Source organism: Gracilinanus agilis, chromosome 1, assembly GCF_016433145.1.
Source record: "Gracilinanus agilis isolate LMUSP501 chromosome 1, AgileGrace, whole genome shotgun sequence".
Taxonomy (NCBI): domain Eukaryota; kingdom Metazoa; phylum Chordata; class Mammalia; order Didelphimorphia; family Didelphidae; genus Gracilinanus; species Gracilinanus agilis.
The window spans coordinates 639,602,642-639,628,542 of NC_058130.1; the positions used below are offsets into that span (position 1 = coordinate 639,602,642).

The window sequence follows — 25,901 nt, forward strand, 5'->3', positions numbered from 1 at the left end:
GCTATATAAATGCTAACTATTTAAATGTTAAACTGCTATTTAAAATTTTAAAATGCTATATAAATGCTAACTATTATTCTGTGTGCATGCATCTTATTCTGCAGTTACTCAACTCTGACTCTTACTGACATAATTCTTCATGCTGGACGTCAACAGAACTTGAGGAATAGAATCAGGAAATTTAACAAAAAAGAATGTTATCACTGATTACTGATGGTTGATAGCCAACTCTAACGATGAAAATAAGGAGCTATTTTCTGCCAAACTGGGCCAGATAATATTGATATATCAATAACAAAATAAAATACATCTTCATGTAACCAATCTAATTTTTAGTTAGTCACTGACTCAATTAAGATTGAGAAATTGATCATACTAGAAAGTGCTATTAATTAAAAACAGTATAAAGAGCTTCTCAAGGAAAAAAATAGCACAGTTTCAATAAAACCGTTTAGGATTAGATCTCCCTGCAAACACTTTGGATTACATTACTCCATATTAGAATGGAATTATGATTCCATCAGTGTAGATATTTCTCCACTTGAAACCTATTCTGTGTGACTTCTGTCCACCTCTTCACATAGGTCTGACATGGAAGACCACTCACCACAGCCTTCCTCACATCCTTTTTTACAGTGCATGGATACTGATAAAGTATATGAGCTGTCAACATTTTCTGAGCATTAACCTATTATGTTACCAATAATATTTTTCCTCTGGGAAGTTAACAATGGAAAGGGAGCACAGTACCGATAAAATCCTCCCTCTGACAGGACATACTGCCTGTGTGAAACTGAGCACATCACCTAACTTTCCAGGTCTTTAAGCATCTCTTTGAGATCAAGGAAGGTTGATCAATTCATACAGATAAAGGGAATTTCCTCAGCCAGAAGCTACTATATAAATGAAATAGCAATCCAGTCCTATTTGTCTTCTCCTTAGGTTAACAATGCATAAAATAATAAATGTATAACATTAATAAGCAGTACATCTTTGTTAGAATGTAAACTCTTTGAGGGAAGGCACTAATTCATTCTTTATATTTGTATCCTTAGCATCTAGCTTAGTGATTAGCACATAGTAGGTACATTTTTAAAAAAACTTTACCTTCCACCTTAGAATATCAGCTCCAAGGCAGAAGATAGTATAAGAGCTAGGCAGCTGGGATCAAGTGACTTGCCAAGGGACACATAGCTAGGAAGTATCTAAGGTCACATTTGAACCCAGGACTTTCAGTCTCTAGACCTGGCTCTCTATCCAGTGAGTCACCTCACTACTTCTCAGTAGTTGATTTACTTATCACAGGATTAATGACTTCATATCCAAGTTAAAATTGCCATCTCCTGTCCTTAGTCTGAAATAACTATTAACTAAAAATGGTTTTAACACGTATTTCATTCTTCTTGACATTCCTATGTGAGAATATGACTGATTTCTTATATCTTTTGCCCTTTGCACAGAAAGAAATTCATTGTTGATATGAACTATTCATTTCACTCGGAATATGCTACTACTCATACCACTCCACTACAATTAAAGGATTAATATTTCACCTCCTCTAAAAGCTAAGGTGCTTTACTTCTCAACCATCGGTTCTGGAGTAGCAAGGCTAAGAAATGTATACATGATTTGAAAAATAATTCACATTTGGCTTTAAATATTTTCATCACCCCACATGGAAACACTAGCATTTCCTCCCCTCTGGGCTTGGACTAGATTAACTTCCAGTTGGTGATGTGGCTCAGCAAGGGGGGAGGAGGCGGCTTCCAATTGCTCTGGGTAATTTAGAATTTATTGTTATCCTTCACACAAACCTCTGATGATGCCATTTTGGCTAGAGCAAAATAGAGCAACTAACCTGAGAAATTGGCTCTTGCTTTTCTCCCCCACAGAGTTCAATGTAATTGCTGCTACACAAATAATCCAAGTATATTTAAATAAATCACAAATTTCAGAAATATCGACAATACTTGGAATGTCCTGGCTTGAGCCATAAAATGAAGAAATGAAACAGATGAATAAAAATGGCCTTTTTATATTGTAGAAGTCAGGGACAATACCGAACTGAATCTCAGAGTATTTTATAATATAAACATGATAAAATGTACTAGATGTTTATTGCAATAAGTGTCTTGTTTCACTCAGTTGGAGATCAACAAATTATTTGAAATGGTATTTTCCTTTAGTTTTGTAACTGGTAATTTTTATAACTTAGTTAGCTAAAGTTTTAAACTGCTTAGGAAAAAAAGAGTTTGAATGATGACTAAACATTATCACCAAGGCTACCACTTAGCAGGAAGAAGGCCAGAAGGAAACAATTGGTGGCCACCCCACCCCCAGTCTCCCAGGAACCAGTTTCAACAATCATATTGCTGTTACTATCACCATTTTTTTTTAGCTCTCAGAAACCAGGATCCAGGAATCAAGAACCCTGGGCTATTGGGGAACATGATCCCCACCAAAAGGGCAAATTTAAGAACTCAATCTAATTCATTTTTTCTTGTCAACCAAAAAATTATGATCACCCCATTATCTGATAATTCAGCTTTTAGAAATCCAGCTTTAAAATTCATCTGACATATTTACTCCTCTTGCCATGTCAAATAAATAATCAATTATACAAAAGTCATATCTTTTCAAATAGGGTATTAGTCAGACATCCATTTAAGTGTATTTCTACCATCTATGAATCTCTGGTTCCCTCATGTGGTAACATTAGCAATAACAATTTAAATATTTCTTCAAAAAATATGACATTTCTGTGACCCCATATTCCACATATTTTAAGTTTTCAAGAGACATTTCAAAGTTAAACCATAGAACTAACCATTTCCCTTATTAATTCAAAATCAATGCCATAATAAAGAATGTACATATGCAGGTTTGTAGGAAGAGTTAAATTATTTATGATATAACAAGAAGAAAATAACAATTTTCCGTACTGCTGGATAGTCAGAAACCAATTTTCCTTCTTTTTTTTTTATTCAGGCAGAAACCAAAACTTTAAATACCTTCTAGAATATCTCCTAATGACTTTATTTGGCCTAATTTTGAATAATAAACAATAGTTTCATAAATAGCCTTTCTATTCCCAAGACAAATTTTTAAAGCGTCTCTCTATGTTCAAAAGTGCTAAATCCCAGTTCCAGGGATTCTCATTGTTTGTTTTTCTTTTTCTTTTTTTTTTACATTGCTATAGGAATTCTTTCAGATTCCCCAAACTGAAATTTTTCCAACTGTGGAAATCAGAGTCAAGAGTCAGCAAGAAGTAATACCAAGTTTTGAGAGCTAATACATATATAACCCAGTGGAAATGCTTGTCAACTCTGGGAGGGGGGAATGAAGAAGGGGAGGGTCACAACATGAATTAGGTAACTTTGGAAAAAATGTGTAAATTCATTACTGGAATAAAATAAAGATAAATTTTAAAAAATAAAAGAAAGAGCAGATCAATGAATTGGGCATGCAACTAATAAAACTAAAAAAAGAACAAATTAAAAATCCCCAAGTAAACATCAAAGTGAAAATCTTAAAAATCAAAGGAGAGATTAACAAAATTGAAAGAAAACCATTGAACTAATAAAATTTTTTGAAAAAAAAAAAAAGTAATACCTAGGGGACAACTTGGTAGTTCAGTGGACTGAGAGCCAGGCCCAGAGATGAGAGGTCCTGGGTTCAAATCTGACCTCACTCTCTTCCCAGCTGGGTGATTCTTGGCAAGTTATTTAATCCCAAATGACATAGCCCTTCTCTCTCTTCTGCCTTGGAACCAACACATGGTGTTGATTCTAAGATGGAAGGTAAGGGTTTAAAACCAAAAAGAAGCAATCCCTGCTCTCTCCTGGGTTACAAATGAGCTGGAGTAAGAAGAATATTCTTTGCCTATTGACTCACAGTATTGTCAAGGTGAAGGGGAAAAATTTGGAAGAATTCAGTACTGATCATAGGAAGAAAGTGAAACATTAATTGTCTATCTCCAGATTTAAGGCTTGTTCTTTTTCCTTCTTCTGTCCTTTTTTGTTGTTATTCAGAACTATAATGTCATTAGCATGAGTAATAATGCAAAAATGAAGATAACTGCCAGCCACTCAGGTTCATAAACCTGTTGTCATCCTTGACTTTTCATTCTTCTCACCCCCAAATCCATATTCTATCAGTTTTATTTCTGTAGTCACTTGACTCGATCCCTTCCTCACATAGCCACCATTTAGTTCAAGTCCTTACTGCTTTTTGCCTGTGAAATTTTAATAGTGTCTTAATTTAATTATTTCCTTGCCTCCAATCTCTCTCCCTTCTAATTCTTCCTTCATGAAGATAGCCAAATAATCTTTCTCATGTATAGCTTGGTCTAATGTTTCTCAGGGTCTTGGAGAGTTGCCTGGGGTTCTTAGAAGATAATGTGCTTGTCTATGGTCATATCGCTAATATGTCCAAAACCCAGCTCAAAGACCAAACTGCTATTCGTGCTGCCTTTGTTCCCCCTTAGAAGTAAATAAAGAAAACTTTAGTTTTCATCTTTTTACAATTCCATCCTTTTTCTTCAACAAAAGCCAAAAATTAATATAGGAGAGAAAATAGCAAAAGTAGAAAGGATTTTTATTGTTACTATTATTTTAAACCCTTGACAGTGTTCCCCTGTCTGTATGCTCCATCACTGAGACTGTAAAGTCCCCAAGGACAGGAACAGTTAGTTGTCTTCTTTTATACTGAGCATCATGTCCAAATCTCAGTACACATTTACTTTTATCAAAATGTACCTTTTGTATGATCTACCTCAGAGCTAAATTGTTCTCCCAAATTTAATAGGATTACCCTGTAATTTCCCCCCTTCCTGAATGTACCAAGAATTTTTTTTTTCACAAAATTGCAGCATGTTCTTTCATTTTTGAAATGTGGTTACACTGTGCAAACTGTTGGTCAATAGAACCGAGTCAAGTCATTATGTGTGTCCTAGGCAAGGTTTAAAAGTTGTGCTTCCTTTGGGTTAACTGTCCACCAGGCTTTGAGCTTTTACTATAATATGTGACTTGTTTAATTACAAAGAAAACCCTTCTGGAGGGGCAACTATCTTTAAAATAGCATTTAATTTCACAACCTAGGAATTATCAACATAATTAAATAGATTAAAGGTAAAATATTTCAGTAAATGTATTATTTTTTAGTCTTTAAATTCACTTGAATTTAATTTTTTTACATTACCTCCAGGATGTGTGTGTGTGTGTGTGTGTGTCTGTCTGTCTGTCTGTATATTACTGATACATAATACCACTCTCTAGGAATATTGCAACAATCATCAATTATCTGCTTAAATACTTACCAAGCAGGCCAGAGCCCTATGTTTCATAATGAACATTCCATTGTTAAACAATAGTTTCTAATAATTCACTCCAACATCAAACTTCTTTAAGCAAAACATAATTAAGATTGATTACATTTTGAATCCTAACTTAGAACTTGATTCTTTTATTAGTTTTAATATTGGAAGAAGTTGTTTTTTTAATTGATGAGATTCTAGTTAGTCTGTTAACTAGTGGATAGAACTCTGGCCCTGGAATAAGTCAGACTTAAGTTCAAATCCAGCCTTTGGCACTAACTGTTGTGTAAGTAGAAATTTTGTATCCTTTAGACTTCATCTCCCAGAATTCTTCCTTCACCCCCAAATTCCCTTTTCCTTTCTGTTTACCTGAATCTTTTACGTGATTGTATATAAGTTTTGGGTAGCGCCTCTTTCGCTCTCTCTTCCACGTGAGTGGCTTGGGTGAGTTCTCTCTGTTTCTCTAGCTTTTTTTAGTTTCCTTTTTCTTCAAGTTAAATATAAATAAATCTTTATTAAATACCATACTTGGAGTGTTGTATATTAATTTTAAAATCTACACTGTGTAATGCCAGGCAAGTCACTTAACCTCTCTCTAGCTCAGTTTTCTTATCTACAAAGTGGGAATAACAACAGCACCTACCTAGCCAGATTGCTGTTAGGATCAAAGGAGATAATGTTTCTAAAAAGTACTCAGTAAAGTAGCACCAGTAGACATTGTATAGTTACTTATTCCTTCCCTTCTTCTCTTCCTCTAATAATCATCTTAAATTCTGTTTCTTTTTTATCCAAAAAGTGTCGATTTGTTCTCAGTAGATATTGCCAGCCTGGAGTCTCTCAGTTTTGGTCAGATGAGTAGGGAAAGGACAGGAGAAAGTCTAGATCTGTGATTTCATGTGTCTATAGAATTGCTGCCATGGAAACTCCCTTCAACAATGCGGATCAGTAAACTTAACTGTAACTTAGAATTTTAAGAAGGCTGCATGAGTCACCCAGAGGTTAGGCGATTTAGCCTTGCTAGTGTGTGGCTTGACCCCATCCATGTTCTTGTCTCCATGACTGTCTCTTTATTGTTATTACTCATTTATTTCAGTTGTGTCCAACTCTTTGTGACCCTATTTGGGGTTTTAGCAGCAAAGATACTGGAATGGTCTGCCATTTATTTCTCCAGCTCATTTGCCAGATGAGAAAATTGAAGCCAACTGGGTTAAGTGACTTGCCCAGGGTCATACAGCTAGTAAGTGTCTGAGGCTGAATTCAAATTCAGGAAGATGAGTCTTCCTCACTCCAGGCTTGGCTCTATCCACTGCACCACCTAGCTGCTCCTGCCCCTCTATTACCCCATACCAAATATAAAAGGGAATTCTTGATCTCTTTCACAAGTGTAAACTCAAAGAGAACCAAGAATTCCCTTTTACACAAACTAATGTTATTTCATTATGTCGTATGCCCTAAGTAAAAGCAGCATGACATATTGGATAGGGCACTCATGATTCTGGACAATTCATGAAACTCATTGGTGCCTTTGCTGCCTTTTTTTTGTAAAATGAGACAGGTTGGACACAAGAACCTCTAAGGTCCCTTCCAGCTCTAAAGATATGATCCTTTGATCTTATTTTGATTTGTCTTCTCTTCCACTGGCTTCAGGGCACTGGTTGGGTGACCTGGAATGGGTCAGAACTTCTCAGGGCACTGAGGCAACTATTTTAAAGGAGAAATTGCTCAAAAGGTGCTGGCTTGTATGGATGAAAAGTTTGACTGGAAGTTCCTCACCAGGAATTCCCCCTCCCTTGCTGGAAACCCCATCCTTCTTTCTAGAGGTCAAGGAGAAATTACTTATGTAAAGTAATGTGCAGCCGGGAGGAAAGCATGCAGAAGCCGTTTTTTGTTTTGTTTTGTTTTTTTAAGAAATGTAATTGACAAAATCAAGCAACTTATTGCCAGGATAAACGAATATATGACATGCTAAATAAACTGGTGAGACGAAATACAGTATTTTGAGTGTTTTTGGCCACCAGATGGCAATTGTGAGAGCGCTACACTGAAAGCATATTAGGTAGTACTAGAAAGTGAAGTACTTCCCCATGAACTAGAAATAAAGTTCCAAATTGACTCTATGGTGTCGCTTAGACTTCAACAAATCTCAGTTTGGGGGCGGGGGATATAAACCTTATTTCCCTTCTCACATTTCTATAAACTATCTATAATCCAGTGAACTACCTAACCTTTATCAAATAATAAAAAACACTAAAGACAAGAGATTATTCATGAATATAACCACATTTTAAACATTACAGACAATGCTATAAATAACTTTGATAGCCTGTTTTTAAAAAAATAATAACAAAGTGACAATGTTTCTTTGATTCTAAGAAGTGAATGGTTATATGTTGAATGGTACTAAGGAAAGCCTTAGGAAGTCAGGTAGTTCACTGGATCAAGCACTACATCTGAAGTCAGGAAGTCCTAAGTTCAAATCCAGCCTCAGATACTTTATTTAGCTGTGTGATCCTGGACAAAACACTTAACACCTCTATTTGCCTTAATACCCTGGAGAAGAAATGTAAACTACTCCAGTAGCTTTGCCAAGAAAACCCCCATAGGCAGAATGATCCACAGAGTCTCAAAGAATTGAACACGACTGAACGACAACAAAGGAAAGCCACAAATCAATAATATAGAATTGTAATCACTTATTGGAAAACCTAATACCTGTTGCTCTAACAAACTTGGCTCTTATCTACAGAAAAAGAGGCAAAAGGTTTGTTGGCAAGAGTTAGGATTTTTAAAACAACAACAACTCAGATTCTTAAATCAAGAGAATCAAGTCTGGAACGTCTTCCATGAACACAAAAATGATTTATTCAGAAACAAACACCAGAACTTGATGAACAAAGGTAGGTTGACTAGAATCTCATCAATCCTGATAAGAACGTTAGAAATTAGTTGTATCAAATTAACTTTAAGGTGTGATAAGAAACATAGGGGCATTGAGCATTTTCTAAAGTTTTATACTTAAAATTTTATTTTATATTCATATTCATTTTCTAAAGTTTATATTTAAATTTAAATTAAATAAATATGTTTGAATATATTCATCTTTAGCAGTCAAACAAAATTTCATAGGAATTTCTTAAAGCTACAGGTTGAAATGTAAAAGACAAATATATTCTATGATCTAAACTAGTGATGGGCAAACTTTTTAAAGAGGGGGACAAAGGAAAGGGAATGCTCATCTGTCAGTCTGTTTCTAAGGCAACTCTTTCAAAGTTTCATTGTATTGTATCCTATTCATTGTATTGATCAGATTAGGAATAATGTCACCACAGCTGGATATGACATTTCAGCCCCTCCCCCCCCCAACTGTCTTGTGGGCTGTGGTTTGCCCATCACTGATCTAGACAACTTTGTCTCAAACTATAAAGTTTCTTCACTTCACTTCAATCTACTAGTCAGTCAACTAATATTTATTAAATGCCTATTATGTGCCAGGTACTATGCTAAGTACTTGAACTGCTACATTTTGAACCATTCCAGACAAAATCAGGTATTTTAAAATTCTTTATAATTTGGTTGTCTCAACTGTCAAAAAATTATAAAATTACCTTCAGAGTATTTTCCTACTTATAAACTGTTCTGGAATAAAGTTTAATATTCCTGAGAGTGGCTTTATACCTGAAACCTTTTGTATTTTTCAAACCAATAAGGGTATTCTGATTATTAATAATCAAGTCATATCATATAGGTAAAATCTCAAATAGTTTGTTTTTTTCAAACATTCAAAATTCACAACTTATACATTTTCTTTTTGCTAAACCAGGATTTCTCACCAACTACCATACTAGGCAAAATTAGGTTTTTTTTACTTTTATCCTTTAATTTTATCAATAGTAATAGAAATTTCCCTTCATAGAAATGACTTCTATCAAGTATGCTACCTACTAGATGATTCGGAACAAAGATTAAAGTTATAATAGAATAAATTCAAAATAATTTCTCCAAACATTTTATTTATATTTTATTTTATTTACATGTCATTACCCAAATCTATAGAGCTAATCTGTACAAGATCAAAATTCGTTTATCATTTGGGAACTATTTTTTAAAATATGATTTGAAGAGGTCATTTGACATGTAAGATCTCATTTTCAACATTAAAATACACATATATAAAAGAGCATTAAAATGCTTTATTATTAAAAACATTGAATTGTTTAAAGTAAATGGATAAAAGATTAACATTAAAAGAAAGGCATTCTTTCATAGTTTTTACAACCTTACTAAAATCATACAAAGAATGAGACTCTATGTACATAATAGGGAAAAGAAATCATCAACTGTCATTAGGGAGAAGATCTGGGTACTTTCAAAATGTTCATAATTAAAAATTAGACAAAGCCATAGATACCAAAATAGGGGTGGAGGAGAAGAGGGAGGAATGCTTCTTTTAAAGTCTTTTTAAGTTGCGCTTGCTCTGAGCGCTTCCTGGAAGAGCATCTCTTTTATTTCGTGGCTTTGCAGATCTACTACTACATTCTTCTGCCCCATGGTATGTACACAGACATAACACACAAAAGTCAAAACCACAGGCTTCTCGACTACACAGTCCCCGTTTCTTAATTGGTTGATATTTAGCAGGGGACTGGCACCTTGGGCAAGGTTTTAATGCTTCATCAATAAAAAGTGTTTTGGCAACCTGTAGTAGAAGCAGACACACTGAATCCTACGGTTCTGAGTCAAGAATCAATCTATCTCCAGTTCTATAAGTATTTCCTTTTAATAATGGGTTATGGATACTCACCTTAACATATTCTTCCTGTTTGCTAGGTAACGGAGTAACAGAGCAGCATTCTTTGGGTGTTAAAACTTGTCCCCAAGGAGATGGTGTGGAAACCTCTTCTTTTTGAGAACCAGGTGTCCTAGCTTGAGCTTGCACAGATTTCAGAGCTGATCTGTTTAAAAGATTGAGCCTTGTTGCAGCATCCTCGACACATAATATATTCCCCTGTTGGAAGAAAGATAAGATGGGCTAATGCAATAGTCAATACCTAGAGAATCCCAGGAGAGTAGCTTTCTGCTGCAAAGCAGATTTGTCTTTTTCAGAAAGTGCAATTTTCTTGGCATTAAGTTTTTCCTTTGTATGCTCCCCACCCCAACTATTTCTTATGTGAGTATTTATTTTTTGCAATTAACATCCTGATTTTTAAAGCTAAGGTCAAAAATCCAACATATTGTTAAATGAGAACTCTAAGCATAATTTGTTGTCTTCTATCCATTTGAACTGAAAGCTTAAGAAGTAATAAATCTTTATGAAGCTTGCTACCAAATTCTTCGGAATTCTTTGAAGACATCTCATTTAGCCACAAGTCATGAGAATAATAGGCCTAGTGAGACTATAAAACTCAATAGCTTAGAATGGCCTTTGCCAATACCTGGTGCTAGTTCATTTTTATAGCTCCTGTCAAGTTTTTAAAAGCTTTGATAATGTAAGAAAAAAAAAAGACTTTTATCTGAACTCATTTCATGAGTTAAATATACTGATGAGAAAAGCTGAAGGGAGTAATTTTTATGGATCTACAGAACTGCCAATTGTGTGGGAAATATTAGTAAACTTTTTAACATTCTTGATCTACTGTCTTAATAAATTACTAGCCAGTCTAAATAAATTATATCTACTTATTCGTCAAGGATGTGATGAAAGAGCCACATGAGACAGATGCTACATCAAACTAAATAAATATACGACCACACTCGGACACCCACACACCATGGTTTAACTTTTCATGCCATTCCATATACATAATTTAGTGAATCATGAAAGGAAAAATTCTATTTTTCATTCTAATTTATATTCTCTATTTCTAAGAATCACAGAGGTTTTTAGTTCATAACTGTTGAGGCAATAACACTAAATGTTAAAACTCTAAGAATCAGATCCTTAACCAATGTTTGAGTGAACATACTACTAGAAGACCTGACTCTTAAAAATACTAATATTCTAACTATAAATAAAACCTTAATCTGAAGAGGCAGTAATTGGAAGGATGGCCCACAAGTTTTTCTTGGAGTGATGAGGGAGTGAGTAGACTTGGTTTCATTGTGTAGCAAAAGGCAATAAGCATCTTGTAATGAAATGTTTATGAAAAGCATTGGAGAAAAAAAGGAGTACTGAAAAGATAATATCAACCAACACACCATCACCTGTTACAGGTGAGTACATATTGAAATTCAATGAAAAATTCATTAAGATCCTTCAAATTAAATTAAAATGCCAATATTCAATGACTTTAAGGCAGAAAGTAACCATGAGTAAGGGGGAAGCAGTAAAAATTATTTTGGAAAATATAACTCAGAGGTGAAACTGGAAGGAAGACAAGAAAAAAAAGTAAAAAAAGGAATAGATAAATCATGATTGCCATAACAAACTCTTTTTTGCCATCATTGGCAAAAGTCATTACTTTTTCACTTAAACATTATAGTTCATTATGAAGGAATAATGAAGTAGAAATTTCACTCAAAACAGGAAGAGTATCTGAACTATGGTTGAAATCCATGTGGACCCTGATAAACTTTGAGGGCAGTTAAAGGTTTTTCTCATTGTATTTGAAGGAAAAGAAGAAAAGATAAAAAATGCTTGAAAAAAAATTACAAACTTTGTTACTACACCCCCCCCAATAAAAGGAAATTGAGGAAATAATCACTAATTCAAATGTCCATATTTTCATCTCTAAGAAATGTTTATGAGATTAATCTACGCATATATTGAACTCATTCTTAATGAATATACAAGAAGAGAAATGATAGACTTTGACAAGTAATATTCCATCCAGACCATATCTTCATAGACACAATTGACTAGGAGACACAGAAAATGCAAACTGGTACTGTTTTATTTTTTGATTCAGTGGAGTAAAACATATCCTTTAAAGGTCCTCTACCAGAAAAGGCATCTTCCTTGTATATGTTGATATCATATAAGATCATTTTAAATACCTAAAAGTTTACATAGTGTTCAACAATCCCATCAATATCAAGGAGATAAAACAAGGAAATGCTTTCTCAACAAGGGTGTTTGCCACCAGTTTCAAAAATGTCCAGCATAAAGATTAAATGAAAGAGACCTTCCCTATACAAAGTAAAGTCATCCAGGTACTCCTGCTTGTGATTTTTACTAAGTTCCAGAAGATTACAGAGCTCTTAAATAAAATTCATAATTATTCAAAAGAGTTTGGTCTAATTGTTTTGTTGTTGCTGTTCAGTTGTCTCAGTGGTGTCTGACTCTTCATGACCCCATTTGGAGTTTTCTTAGTAAAGACACTAGAGTGGTTTGCCATTCCCTTTTCAGATCGTTTTATAGATGAGGAACCTGAGACACAAATAGGGTTGAGTGATTTTCCCAGGGTCATACTGCTAAGTAAATGTCTGAGATCAGATTTGAATTCAGGAAGATGAATCAGTCTGACTCCATGTCCAGCACTCACTCCACTGTGCCACCTTGCTGCCCAAATCAATATCACAGATCTATTTGAGAAATTTCAGTAGGGCCCACACTGAAGACAATCTTTTTAATTTTCCCCAACTGACTAAATAGTCTACTACCTACAGTGGCTAATCCAAACTTTCACCTCCTTAGGACATCTGCACCACCCCTTCTCTTACCCTCACAGCTGAGTACTTCATGTTATACTTTACTAAGAAAATAGAAGCCATTTATTGAGAGTTCTCTCTTTCCACCTTCTCTATATCTCATAACCCCTTGACGCACACCACCCCTTCAATTCTCTCCTTCTTTACTCCAGGCTCTGAGGAACAAACGAAAGACTTTGTACAAATGATGATCATCAAGTTCAACCCCTTTACCTATAACCCTTGATTCCATATCTTCCCATCTTCTCTAGCAGATTGTCTCCACCATCATCTCCACTTTCTTCCTAGAATTCAATTAGGTTTTTCTTCAAATCCTTAGGTTCTATGGTATTTAATGTCTGAATATATATACATAATTTATTTTTTTACAGTACCTTTAGGCATAGCACAGTTTTACTGCTTCTCGTTTTAAACAATATAGTTTTGCTGTTGTCTTATCTGAAATAATGGCCTTTTTTGGGTTCACAGGATGCAGAACAGATTTCTATTCTAGTACCATGTCTTCATTTTGTGTGAATCTTTATGTTCATAGTTTTGGCATGGTTTTGTGTTATCCTGGCTGTGAACTCTTGTTATTCAAACTTTTTTAGCCATTTGTAATATTTTTTTCTTTGTCATGGAAGATCTGGACTTTGAGTATGAGATTTCATATCCAAGATGTTTTCAATTTTGTGTTTCTAGAATTAAGCATTGTATTTTTTTATATTTTGGAGAAATGTACTTACTTATTTTAAAATTTTTATTTTCCCAGATACATGTAATCATTTTCAACATGCATTTTCTGAAATTATAAGACTTAAATTGCCTCCCTCCCACCATTCCATCCCACTCCCAGGGATGGTAAGCAATTTGATCAGGGTTATAGGTGTATTATCATGCAAAACATAGTTCCATGTTGGTCATTGTTGCAAGAGAATACTCATAGAAAACCAAAACCCCAAAATAAAAACATAAATAAACTGACAAATCATATACTTTGGTTTACATTCTGACTCTGACAGTTCTTTCTCTGGAGGTGGATAGCAAAGTTGTATTGCTGCAAATAGTTTAGTTTATTACAGTTGATCAATTGTGGTATATGCTGGTGATGGAATACTATTGGGATAATGAACAGGATGATTTCAGAAAGAGCTGGAAAGACCTACATGAACTGATGCAGTGTGAAATAAGAGAACCAGGAGAACATAATGTTCATAATGTTCTCCTTGAGAACAGGGATGGTTTCCTTTTTTGATTTGAATCCCGAGTGTTTATAGCAATGTTTATCACATAGTAAGGACCTATATTCTTTTTCATTCATTTATATTCCTTGGTTTCCTGATCAGTTCATGTAAGTGGTCACATCTTTATGCTGGTGATTCAGACATCCATATATCCATATGTCTCCTGAGCTCCAGTTGCCCATCTCCAACTGCCCATTGGACATTTTAAACCTGATGTTGACATCTCAAGCCAAATAGGTCTAATACAGATCTCATTACCTCCTCCCCCAAGCTCATCCCTATTCCAAACTTCTCTATTCTCTCTAGCTTTCCAGACACTCTAGTTCACAACCTTGGTGTCCTATTCAACTTATCTTTATCCTACATATTCAGTTCACTGCCAAGTCTTGACATTTCTACCTTCACAACATCTGGCTTTCTCACTATTGCTTATATAAAGCATTCTATCTCCCATTTTCACTGCTCTTTAAACCTGCGATATGCTCATTCCTTACCTCTGCCTCTTAGAGTCCCTACCCCACTTCAAGACTCCTCTCTAATTAGCTCATTTCTATACAAAGTCATTACTGATACCCCCAGGTTGCTAGTGCCTTTGCTTCAAAATTCTGTCATGTCTATTTTACACATACTTACACAGATACATTTTGTTTCTAGCAGACAGCTAGCAACTTCCTTCGGGGCAAAGACTATTTCACTTTTCTATTTGTATTCCTTTATTTATATTTGCAATAAATTTACATTAATTGGTTCATTGGCTGGTGAACCCAATAAAGTCTTCCAACTAGGACATCATCAGCACATAAATGCTAAATAACTGTAAAAGCACACACAAATACTTTTTTGGAAACAAAGGTATTGATGTCATCAGGCAACTAGGTGGCTTCAGCAGATAAAATGCCAAGTTTGGAGTCAAGTTCAAATCCAGCCTCAGGCACTTACTTGCTGTATGATCCTTTTTGTTTGAGTTTCCTGTTCTGTTAAATGAGCTGGAAAAGTAAATGGCAAACCACTGCTGCATCTTTGCCAAGAAAACCCCAAATAAGGTCACAAAGAGTCAAACATGACTGAAAATGAGTGAACAAAAATCAGTGTTATGGTGGTGTCTCTTCTACGTATGGACTTGGTAGATACTATTAAGCAAAATAAGTGTAAACGCCAATACTGACCTAGAGAAGGGAGGCCCTAGGTTCAAATCTGGCTTCAGACACTTCCCAGCTGTGTGACCTTGGGCAAGTCACTTGACTCCCATTGCCTACCCTTGCCACTCTTCTGCCTTGGAGTCAATACACAGTATTGACTCCAAGACAGAAGGTAAGGGTTTAAAAAAAAAAAGCCAATGCTGGATAAATCGCAAAGATTAAGATTATATTGTCTAGAGTGATTTTTTTTTAATTTTTTAAACCCTTTAACTTTCTGTGTATTGACTTATAGGTGGAAGATTGGTAAGGGTAGGCAATGGGGGTCAAGTGACTTGCCCAGGGTCACACAGCTGGGAAGTGTCTGAGGCCGGATTTGAACCTAGGACCTCCTGTCTCTAGGCCTGGCTCTCAATCCACTGAGCTACCCAGCTGCCCCCAAGATTAAGATTATAAAGGGAAAAAATTCACATATATTACTATAAAGCCTGCATGCCACACACAATTTAAGAATTTGTGGATTTAATGTTTACAAAAAAAACCACTTTAGGGAAAACAAAAAAACAAAATGCATTACCCTGGAATCTGCCTTCAGTTGTTGCATATAAAATTTCCTCCTTTGATTTGCTTTTCTATCTTGCACAACAATTTCACGCCAATTTTTGCTTACTCTCCAAACACTATAAGAAAAAGAGAAATGCTTAAATTATAAGAAGTCCATGGAATTAAAGTTTAGCTTAAAGCTATTCTCAGATCAATATTTTATGTTTTTAGTCTTCTATAATCACATATTACAAATTTTATATGAAAAAAGAATGCTGTTTCATAAAATTGCATATCACCAGAACAACAGCTGATATTATATATTTCATGGTTTACAAAGTTCTTTACACATACTATCTTGTGATCCTCACAAACCTAGGAAGTATTAGAGATTTTTATCAACATTTTACAAAGGAAGAAACTGAGTCTCGGGGAAGCTGAGTGAGTTGCCAAGAGTCACCCAACTGTTAAGTATCAGAGGAGACCTCTTCTCAAATATTGTCATGCTTTTCATGATACAAATAACATAGTAGCCCCATGTAAACAAGGCAGTACAATTACTATTTATAAACTAGATACTTTGTTCAAAATAGTTAATAACGGTGGCATAGCATCAAGTATTAGCTATTATTATATGCTCCAAAAGCAGGGGCTGTTTTGCTTTCCTGTTTGTATCTACAAAGCTCAGCACTGTGCTTCACTTTTAAAGTGAAGTGCTTTTTTAAGTGTTTTTTCACTCATTCATTCTTCAAGGAACTAGCTAACCAAGTATATTATTTGGTCAATGAAGATGGCATTAGGCATGGTTTTCCAGGCTGGATCTCATAGGGCAGTGATGGCAAACCTTTTAGAGATGGAGTGCCAGGCCCCACCCACCACACCCCAGAGACCTAGTGCTGTGCCCCTCCTCCCACTGAATGCCAGGTTCCCCCCAGCCCCCCTTACCCCACACAGGGGAAGGAAGAAGCATTCCCATTTGGCTGCTGGGTAAAGGGATGGAGGATGTGAAAAAATGTTATCAGAAATGTGAAGAGGGGGAGGGGAATAGCTCTGCCTTTCTAGTAATTATCTTTGGGGTGGAGTGGGAATATGCACATGCTCACAGAGAGCACACTGTGTGCCATCTTTGGCACACATACCATAGGTTCGCCATCACTGTCCTAAGGGAATGACTAATGAAAGAGAATTCCGATTTATTAATTATCACAAGGATAGATCTGCCAAGAAAAGAACACTTTTTTGTGCCTAGTCAACACATTTCCTTCCTAATAATAGTATTTATATAGTACTTTACATACACAATTTCATTGGGTACTCACAATGTAGGTGTTATTATGATTTTCACTTTATTTTTTTCTGTGTAAAAAAAAATTTTATAGGCCTAGAGACAGGAGGTCCTAGGTTCAAATCTGGCCTCAGACACTTCCCAGCTGTGTGACCCTGGGCAAGTCACTCAACCCCCATTGCCTACCCGTACCACTCTTCTGCCTTGGAGCCAATACACAGTATTGACTCCAAGATGGAAGGTAAGGGTTTAATAAAAATTAAAAAAAATTATTCTAGAAAAAAAAAGTGGAAATGTTCTACAAGAGGGATGAAATAATTGTCTAACTGCAATCTAACTCCTTGGGTGAAGGAGTTAGTTTATATCCTCATCTCTCTGCCTATTTCCCCATTTTGTTGTTCAGAGTGTCAGTCATATCTCACTGTTTGCGACCTCATGCACAATAGCACACCCTGTTATCCTCCACTGACTCCCAAGTCTGTCCAATCTTATGTTCACTGTTTCCATGCCACTATCTATCCATCACATCCTCTGCCATCCCTTTCTCCTTTTGCCTTCAAACTTTCTCAACATCAGGGTCTTTTTCAGTAAGTCCTGTCTTCTCATTATGTGGCCAAAGTATTTAAGCTTCAGCTTCAGTGTTTGTCCTTCCAAAAAACAGTTTGAATTAATTTCTTTAAGTATTGACTGATAATCCTCATTTTATAGATAAGGAAACTGAGGCTGAGCAAGGTTGAGTGACTTGTCCAGTTTCACACAACTAGTAAGTACAAAACAGAATTTAAACTGAGATATTTCTGATACTGAGTCCAGAATCCTATCTAGTATGTCACCTGGCTAGTTGATAGGAAAATCCTATTCTTCATCTGGAGGAAATTCTCCATAGCAGAGATATTTCTCAAGGCAAAATAATAAATTTACAAAACAAAGTTTTATAAATTAGTCTCTTGGGAATTTGGCTTTTATCAAAAGAGATAGCATAGCATAGTGCAGTGATAGGCAACCTTTTGAGCTTGGTATGTCAAAATTCACCAAAAAACCAAGCTTAACTCGTGTGGTGTGTCATTTTGAGAAAAAATCCATAATTTCACAATATTTATAGTTTAAATTTAAAAAGTGTATAATTTTAACATATAACTATTTAATAAACCAAAGTAGGTAAATGAATATAGGTAGAATTGTCATCTATAGTGCACAGAGTGTCTATACTACACTACAACAAATGTTTCATCCTCGGCATGCAGCCCCATACTTCTCTGCATGTGGCCACGTGTCATCAAAAATGGCTTCATGCGTTTCATAGGTTTGCCATCACTGGCATAGCGTATACAGACAAGGCTGGCCTTAGAGTCAGGAAGACCTTGGTTTAAGTTCTCTGATGCATACTAATTGTGAAACCAGATGCAAACCATTTAACCTTTTAGTGCCCCAGTTACCTCTCTAAAATTACAATATAGAACTACTGATTGGCATTGATGGAAAGAGTTTGCATTGAAGGTGTTTCTTATACCAATAAAATCACAGGTCCAGATAATAACAACAACAAAAAGAAATCAACTTGGAAAATATTAAATTTCAACACCTTCAAAGTAATATCAGTCAGAAGGTTTTCAGAATATCTGATGCTGAATTTTTTCGAAGACTTTTAAATACAGCCATTTTGAACATTAAAAAAATAACACATTCCTCTTTTTCAAAGATTTGCCTATTAGTGATGCTTGCATTTCATAAAAAAGTATGAAACAACACCTTTTCCTTAGTCACTCTCCAAGGATTAGGAGGAAGAAGCAATATATGTTTATATACAGTGAAGACACATTTGTATGCTCAAAGAAAATAAGAAATTATCTTTCACATTCAGTAAACTGAAAATAGCATGTGCCAAAACATATGATACAACAGTATTAGCTAGTTTCATAGTCATTCCTGAATGACTGAATGTAAGGGAAAAAAAGAATAATTTTAGAACAGGCAGTTGCTTCCTCAATAATTTAGATTACGTTATTTGCCAGGGAGAAAGTCAAAATTGTGCCAATAATTGTGATATGAGTCCCCACTGGACCCACTCAGACTCTTTTCACCTTTCCCCCTCCCCAAACTGGGAGGTCACTTTCTACCTAAAAAGGAATAAGGAGGGGCAGCTGGGTATCTCAGTAGAGTGAGAGTCAGGCCTAGAGACAGGAGGTCCTAGGTTCAAACCCAGCCTCAGCCACTTCCCAGCTGTGTGACCCTGGGCAAGTCACTTGACCCCCATTGCCCACCCTTACCAATCTTCCACCTATGAGACAATACATCGAAGTACAAGGGTTAAAAAAAAAAAAAAAAAAAGGAATAAGGAGTCCAGGAAAGAGTTGACTGAGAAAAGTCTTTTCTGTTTGCAAAGACATTTCCTTGTGATATTTGAATTGGCATCATTACTTTTATTTCAGTTGCTGTATCTTCTTCAGTTAATGTAGTAAAAGAAGAGATTTATGTTCAAATCTCAACTCTGCTACTTGCTACCTATATAACCTTGGATAAGTCACTTAGCTGTTCTATGACTCAGTTTCCTTATCTGTAAAATGAAGAAAGGAACTATGTGGTCTTTATGTGTCTATGAATTTAGCATTACATTTCAGCAGAACAAATAACATGAGGATCATGAGTGGACTCTTCAAAGAAGGGAACAGAAATGAGTCCATCAGTAGGTAAAGGATTAACAGAAGTATTTCCATAGCTATTTTGAACTTTTCGATTCTCTCTTAGAGAATTTTAGTTCTAAGTGCCAGTGGGAAATACTTCTAAATCACATCACAGAGTGTAGACAACTGGAAATATATCACAGACTATGAATCACATCATTGGAAAAGAAATGAATAGAAACTAGTCAGAAAAAGTAGATGCCAGGCTCTTTTCTAGCTCTTGCCTAAATACTCTGGCATGAGAAAATAGGAACTCTTTTTTTTTAACTACTCCCTTAATTATCTTTGTCAGTAATTAACTTAGTTTTTTCACATTTTGTAATTTAAAAAATATAGGCAAATAAGGCAGGGTGAGACTTATTTAAATCCAAATCTTTACCCATCAAAGTGATTTATCCCCTTTTTCTCCTTTCCTGATCCAATCGGTACTCAGTAGTTTTATTATTAATGATAATTACAACTAGCATTCATATAGTACTTTAATGTTTGCAAAGCATTTCACAGACATCATCTCACTGGAATCTCACAACAACTCTATGGTATTGTTATTCCCATTTTAAAGATGAGGAATTGAGGCTTAGGGGAGCTAGGTGATAATTACACAGCTCCATGGTGTGAGAGATAAGATTTGAACCCAAATCTAGCTATCTCCAGGTCCAGCATTCTCTCTACTATACCCTTTAAGACTTAAAGCTGTACATAATAGAGACCTACAGTTTTGTGTACAATTCTCTTTTTTGGACCTATTATTTATATGGAAGGATAGCTAGGTAGTACCGTGGATAGAGCGTCAGGCTGGAGTCAGGAAGACCTGAGTTTAAATTAAGTCTCAGACACTTGCAAGCTGTGTGATCCAGGGAAAGTCACTTAACCCTATATGCCTCAATTTCCTCATCTGTAAAATGGGCTGAAGAAGGAAATATCAAATCAGTATCTGTGCCCAGAAAATCACAAATGAGGTTTTGAGGACTCAGACCCAACTGAACAATAAAATGTATACACAAATGCCCATTCTATTTGTTGTGTAAATTCAGGAAAAAAAACCCTAAAAACATCAGGACTAAAAAGGAAGCATCATTAAAAGGAAAGGAGTTATCTGGAAGTTAGGAGATCTGTATTCTGGTCCTAGCTCTGCCATTTATTAGCTAGGTGACTTTATTTTAACTTCTCTCATCTCAGTCATGAAAAAAAGGATAATACATCCATTAGCAGGCTGTTGTGTAGCTCAAATAAGAAAACACCATAGGGGCAGCTGGGTGGCTCAGCGGATTGAGAATCAGGCCAGAGATAGGAGGTCCTGGGTTCAAACTTGGCCTCAGACACTTCCTGGCCGTGTGACCCTGGGCAAGTCACTTGACCCCCATTGCTTAGTACCACTCTTCTGCCTTAGAACCAATACATAGTATTGATTCTAAGATGGAAGGTAAGGGTTTAAAAAAAAGAAAGAAAACACAATATAAATGTCAACTATCATTGTTATTCCATTATAAAGAGATGTTAGTACCATCTGTCCCTAGGAAGGGTACATGAGAGAAATCTGAGGTTGTAGGGAAGAGAAATATGACATGGTTTACTTAGTGGCAATTTTTTGTGGAGTTTGGGTTAGTAATAATGACTATTTGAAAAGGAGAGCCAGCTTCTGAGAACAAGCAGCTCCAGAGAATTAGCACCTATGTAGCCCAGTACTTCTGTAAGGCAGAGGTTTTTATAACTTGGCTTGGCCAAACTTGCTCTAATAAAAATGTTTAGAAGATGTGGCAAAGCCACTGTATCCCTCTTTCTTAGCAAGACTGGATTTCCTAGTGCACTTGTAAGAAATTCTTATAAGAAATTCTTGCAAGAAATTTCACTTTTGTTACTATAGCCCTTTTCTCACTATCCTTCAATTCTTTAAAATGCTAAGATGCTGATTAAATTGCACAATTATTGAGTGAACAATAGAAAATGTATTTCCTCAGTCAGTAAACATTTAATTAAGAAGAAAGTAAGCTAATGTAGGACAACAGAGGATTGAAAGGGACCTTTAAAGGTTCTACTAGTCCAACCTAAATATGTCACCAATAAAGAAGTGCTTAAATGGTCTATTTTCTATCACACACCTCATATTTTACCTATAGCATATCTTCTCTCCATGATCACAAAATCTGATTCACATGATTTGATAATTATTTTATAAGTAGTGATCAAATAAAGTCGTACTGAATATTAGAAAAAAGACAATTTGATAATAGCATAGGCAATGAAAAAGACAATAAAGTAACAACTAAGCAGCTCTACTGGAATAAAATTTGCTAGATTGGAAATTCCAAATTTAAATGCTAGGAAGTCTCTTTCCACCTGATCATACTGATGAGATAAATATATTTACTATCTGAGTAAAACTTCTTTCATCCTTCTTCAAAAATACTTCTTCCCAGCAGGAAATCTACTAATGAAAGCCAAAGAGAACCTTATCCAAAACGTTTGGATGGCTCAAGTTTATGATCTCAAAAGTTGAGATGATGCAAAATATGGAAAAATGGGAAACCGCTGCTCATTTACACAAATTGACTAATAATGAATAACAATGAAAAAGGCAACTTTATGTGATCATCTCTTTCATTTCTTACCTGCATAGATTTTCCACTGTCAAGGCACCTAATATTATAGTGAGAATATGTTTTAAGTTCCTAAATTTTAATTCTGATAAGATGTCTAGTTTTTCCAGGCCCATCTTCTTGCCAATAAGTCCTGCAACCACATATTCCAATAAGGATACTTCTCCCCCCTGAACATCCTTTAGACGGCTTCGCACACTAGTTTGCTGAAATTTTTTCCTTTTGTTTTTCATGATGATCTCATGGACCAATTGTAAAGCAGGTGTCTTTGATAAATCTGTAAAACCTAAAATCGAATCTCCACTATTATTACCAATCTGTTCATTTGGAGAAATACCAGAAGCTGCTATTTTTGCTCTAAAGCCAGAATTCACAAAGGGCTTATCTTCTTCTGTTTCCGATTGTGAACTACGCTCCCGGAGGGTGGACAGTCTTCTCACTCTGCCTACATTTCTTGGCTTTTTCTTAGTGCTCAAAGCTTTCCCAGTTCCCTGGGATTTCTGAAATAGTTCTTGAAATGAACCCTCATGGTCAGAGAAAGAATCTTGTGACTTATCCAGACCCAGTGAATTAAAACCACTATCTTCAGGTGTGGAAATATTATCTATCACTTCAGCTGGGTTATAACCACCAAACTTAATGTTTGCTACCAGGTTACTGATTGGGGTTACAAATATATCATCATTTGTCTCTCTGAATACTTCACAAGATGATCCCAGCAGTTCGGGGCCTGCATTATCTCCATTAATACTTAAAATGCTATCCCCAAAGTCATTGGTGAGAGCATCTGTATGGCTGCTTCCTTGAATTGGAGATATACACTCAACTTCAAATAGGCTACAGTCACTTTTGGAATCATCAATTGTGGATGTTTTATGCTGAGAAAAAGAAAGTCTCAATTTTTGAACACTGGAAGTGACTTCCTCTGCTTTTAAAGTGCTAGTGGCTACAGGAGAGAAAATGGTTTGTCTTGGGGACTCCAAAACCCTTTTTGAAATTCTATCTTCAAAACTGTGAAGCTGGCATATGGGTGGCGTTTTTGCATAGCTTTCTAGAGAACAATTTTGGGTAACAAAACGTTCTGTGTCCCCTCTTGTAACAATATTAGTTACATTCAACCTTCTACGGAAAAATGTTTTCTTCTTAGTTATTTTTGGGGTTTCACCAAGTTCTATGTCTTCATTCACCTCCTTCCTAAAAAAAGAGCTAGAGTTCTTTTTTTCAATGGGAGAGTCCACAGAACAGGTGAGACCCAGGCTAGAATTTTCAGAGTATTCCTGCGAGGATGATAAGCCTTTTGCATTTTTTTCCCTGTTTTCCACATCAGTATAGTCAAAACTAGAAGCCTTCAGGGAGTCACTATAGCCACTGTCTTGAAATGAAGATGTGGTTGAAAGGCCTCCAAAGCTGGAAAACTTGAAGCTGACATCAGGGGATTCCACCCCATTTCTTAAAGCGCCACCAGCTTCGATGGAGGGGCTGTCTGACATCTTCAGAATCTTGATTTCTGTAAATCAATCTGTAAACCAAAGGGCACAGGCAGTATTTTCATCACTATCATCAATCAAAAACATGGTCTTCAGAAAAAAAAAAGGCAAATTCATGAAGTGAACAATTGATAAAGAAAACAGAGTCTGAGAATGGGATTTGATTTCTGCACCACATCTTAAAATATTGGAATAGAATATAAATTTTACCTTAAAATGACTCTTCAAATACTTCCTTTGGCCTGTGGCTATTGATTTTAATTTACATGAAATTACTCTGTAAATGCTATGATAAAGCAACTTTGTTAAATGGAATGGTACTTATAATAAGAGTTCAATACATCATAATACTAGAATAAGCAGAACCTATAGGTTTTTATGTAATTAGTATTTATATAATGCTTTAAGATTTACAAAGCACTTTATCTCATTTATCCTCACAACAACCCTGGGAAGTAGATGCTATTATTATCCTCCTTTACACATGAGGAGATTGAGGCAGATAGTAGGTAAATGACTTGCCCAGGGTCATGGGGTTAGTTAGCATCTGATGCTAGATTTGAATTCAGGCCTTCCTGACTCCACATCCAGAGTGTATCCACTGCACCCTTTATCTGCAACATCTAATCAAAAAATGTACATGTTAATTTAAAAAAGGGCATCAAATATTACTTTCTTTCTTTTTCAAATTATTAATATAATTTATTTCCAGGTATCTCAGTCCCTTCCTCCCCTCCCCACACCATAGAAAACACTATCCAACAAATATGCCTTTCATGTCTCCACTTCTCAGTTCATACTCTATAGAGGTGGATATAAACAAGTTATTCTTAAACTATTAAATCTGTAGCTGTATGCAATGTTCAAATATTACTTTCAAAATTTTAATTATAATCTAATAATACAATTTAATTACAATCTAAGGATTAAAACTTTTTTTAATTTTAAACTCCCTCAATCAGATTACCTATCCAGAGGTCTAAAAAACTTTTACAAATACTTTTTAAAAATGCTTTTATGTACAAAAATATTTACAGCAGCTCTTTTTGTACTGGCAAGGAATTGGAAATTGAGGAGATGTCCATCAATTGGGGAATGGTTGAACAAATTGTGGTACATAATGGTAATGGAATAATATTGTGCTTTAAGAAATGACAAACAAGATGATTTCAGAAAAAACTGGAAAGATTTGCAGAGCAAAATAAACAGAACTGGGAGAACATTGTACACAGTAACAGCAATATTGGATGATGATCAACTGTGAAAATTTGGCTTCTCTCAGAAATATAATAATCTGGGATAATCCTGAAGGATTTATGGTGAGGAATGCTCTCTACCCTCCAGAGAAAGAACTGTTGGAGTCATCTTTCACATCAATGTATTTTTTATTTTATTTGGGAGTTTTGGTTTTATAAGAGTATGCTCTTATAACAATGACTAAAATGGAAATGTGCTTTACATATCAAAAAATTTTAAAAAAAGAAAATACTTATACATGGGAAATAAAATTTGATTGTATGATTTTTAACAAAAAACTAAAGTTGATTTTCTTACTTTTCTAAGGATTATGATTACACTAAAAAAATATATATATATACATATATATATATATATATATTTACTCATGTTTGTCCTGGAGCAATTAGTAATTTCTATCCACTGATTTCTTTACTTATACTTTTGAAATATGAGAGAAGTTTTAGACAAAATGCTACTCTTTCCTATAAGATGAAACTGTTTCTTAGAAAATGTGTAAAAGAATCAAGCTGCTATTAATAACAAAAAATGCCAGATGGGCTATACAACCCTTAGGGTGAAATTAATTTTGGTAGATTCAGATAGAGGATGTCCCAAAAATCTTAATGCAATCTTTTTTTTTTTTAAACCCTTGTACTTCGGTGTATTGTCTCATAGGTGGAAGAGTGGTAAGGGTGGGCAATGGGGGTCAAGTGACTTGCCCAGGGTCACACAGCTGGGAAGTGGCTGAG

The 25,901-nt window shown here is 35.4% G+C and overlaps 1 protein-coding gene across 1 annotated transcript; it reads right to left on the reverse strand.

Annotated features, from left to right (window-relative positions):
* Positions 1-9,761: 9,761 nt before the first annotated feature.
* Positions 9,762-23,922, reverse strand: FBXO43 (F-box protein 43). The gene is made up of 4 exons (XM_044658219.1): positions 22,439-23,922; positions 15,898-16,000; positions 10,116-10,319; positions 9,762-10,010 (listed from the first exon to the last, which is right to left on the reverse strand). The coding sequence occupies exons 1-4, from the start codon at positions 23,914-23,916 to the stop codon at positions 9,762-9,764; spliced, it is 2,034 nt and encodes a 677-aa protein (XP_044514154.1). The 5' UTR covers positions 23,917-23,922.
* Between the last annotated feature and the right edge of the window lie 1,979 nt (positions 23,923-25,901).

What these genes read in the sequence shown, in the direction of transcription:
- FBXO43 (XM_044658219.1), bottom strand. Translation starts at nt 23,916, where the DNA reads ATGTCAGACAGCCCCTCCATCGAAGCTGGTGGCGCTTTAAGAAATGGG. An exon ending in ACAGTGGAAAATCTATGCAG is followed by an intron (nt 16,001 to 22,438) that starts GTAAGAAATGAA and finishes TTTTTCTTATAG; the next exon opens with TGTTTGGAGAGTAAGCAAAA. An exon ending in AACAGGAAGAATATGTTAAG is followed by an intron (nt 10,011 to 10,115) that starts GTGAGTATCCAT and finishes CTTCTACTACAG; the next exon opens with GTTGCCAAAACACTTTTTAT.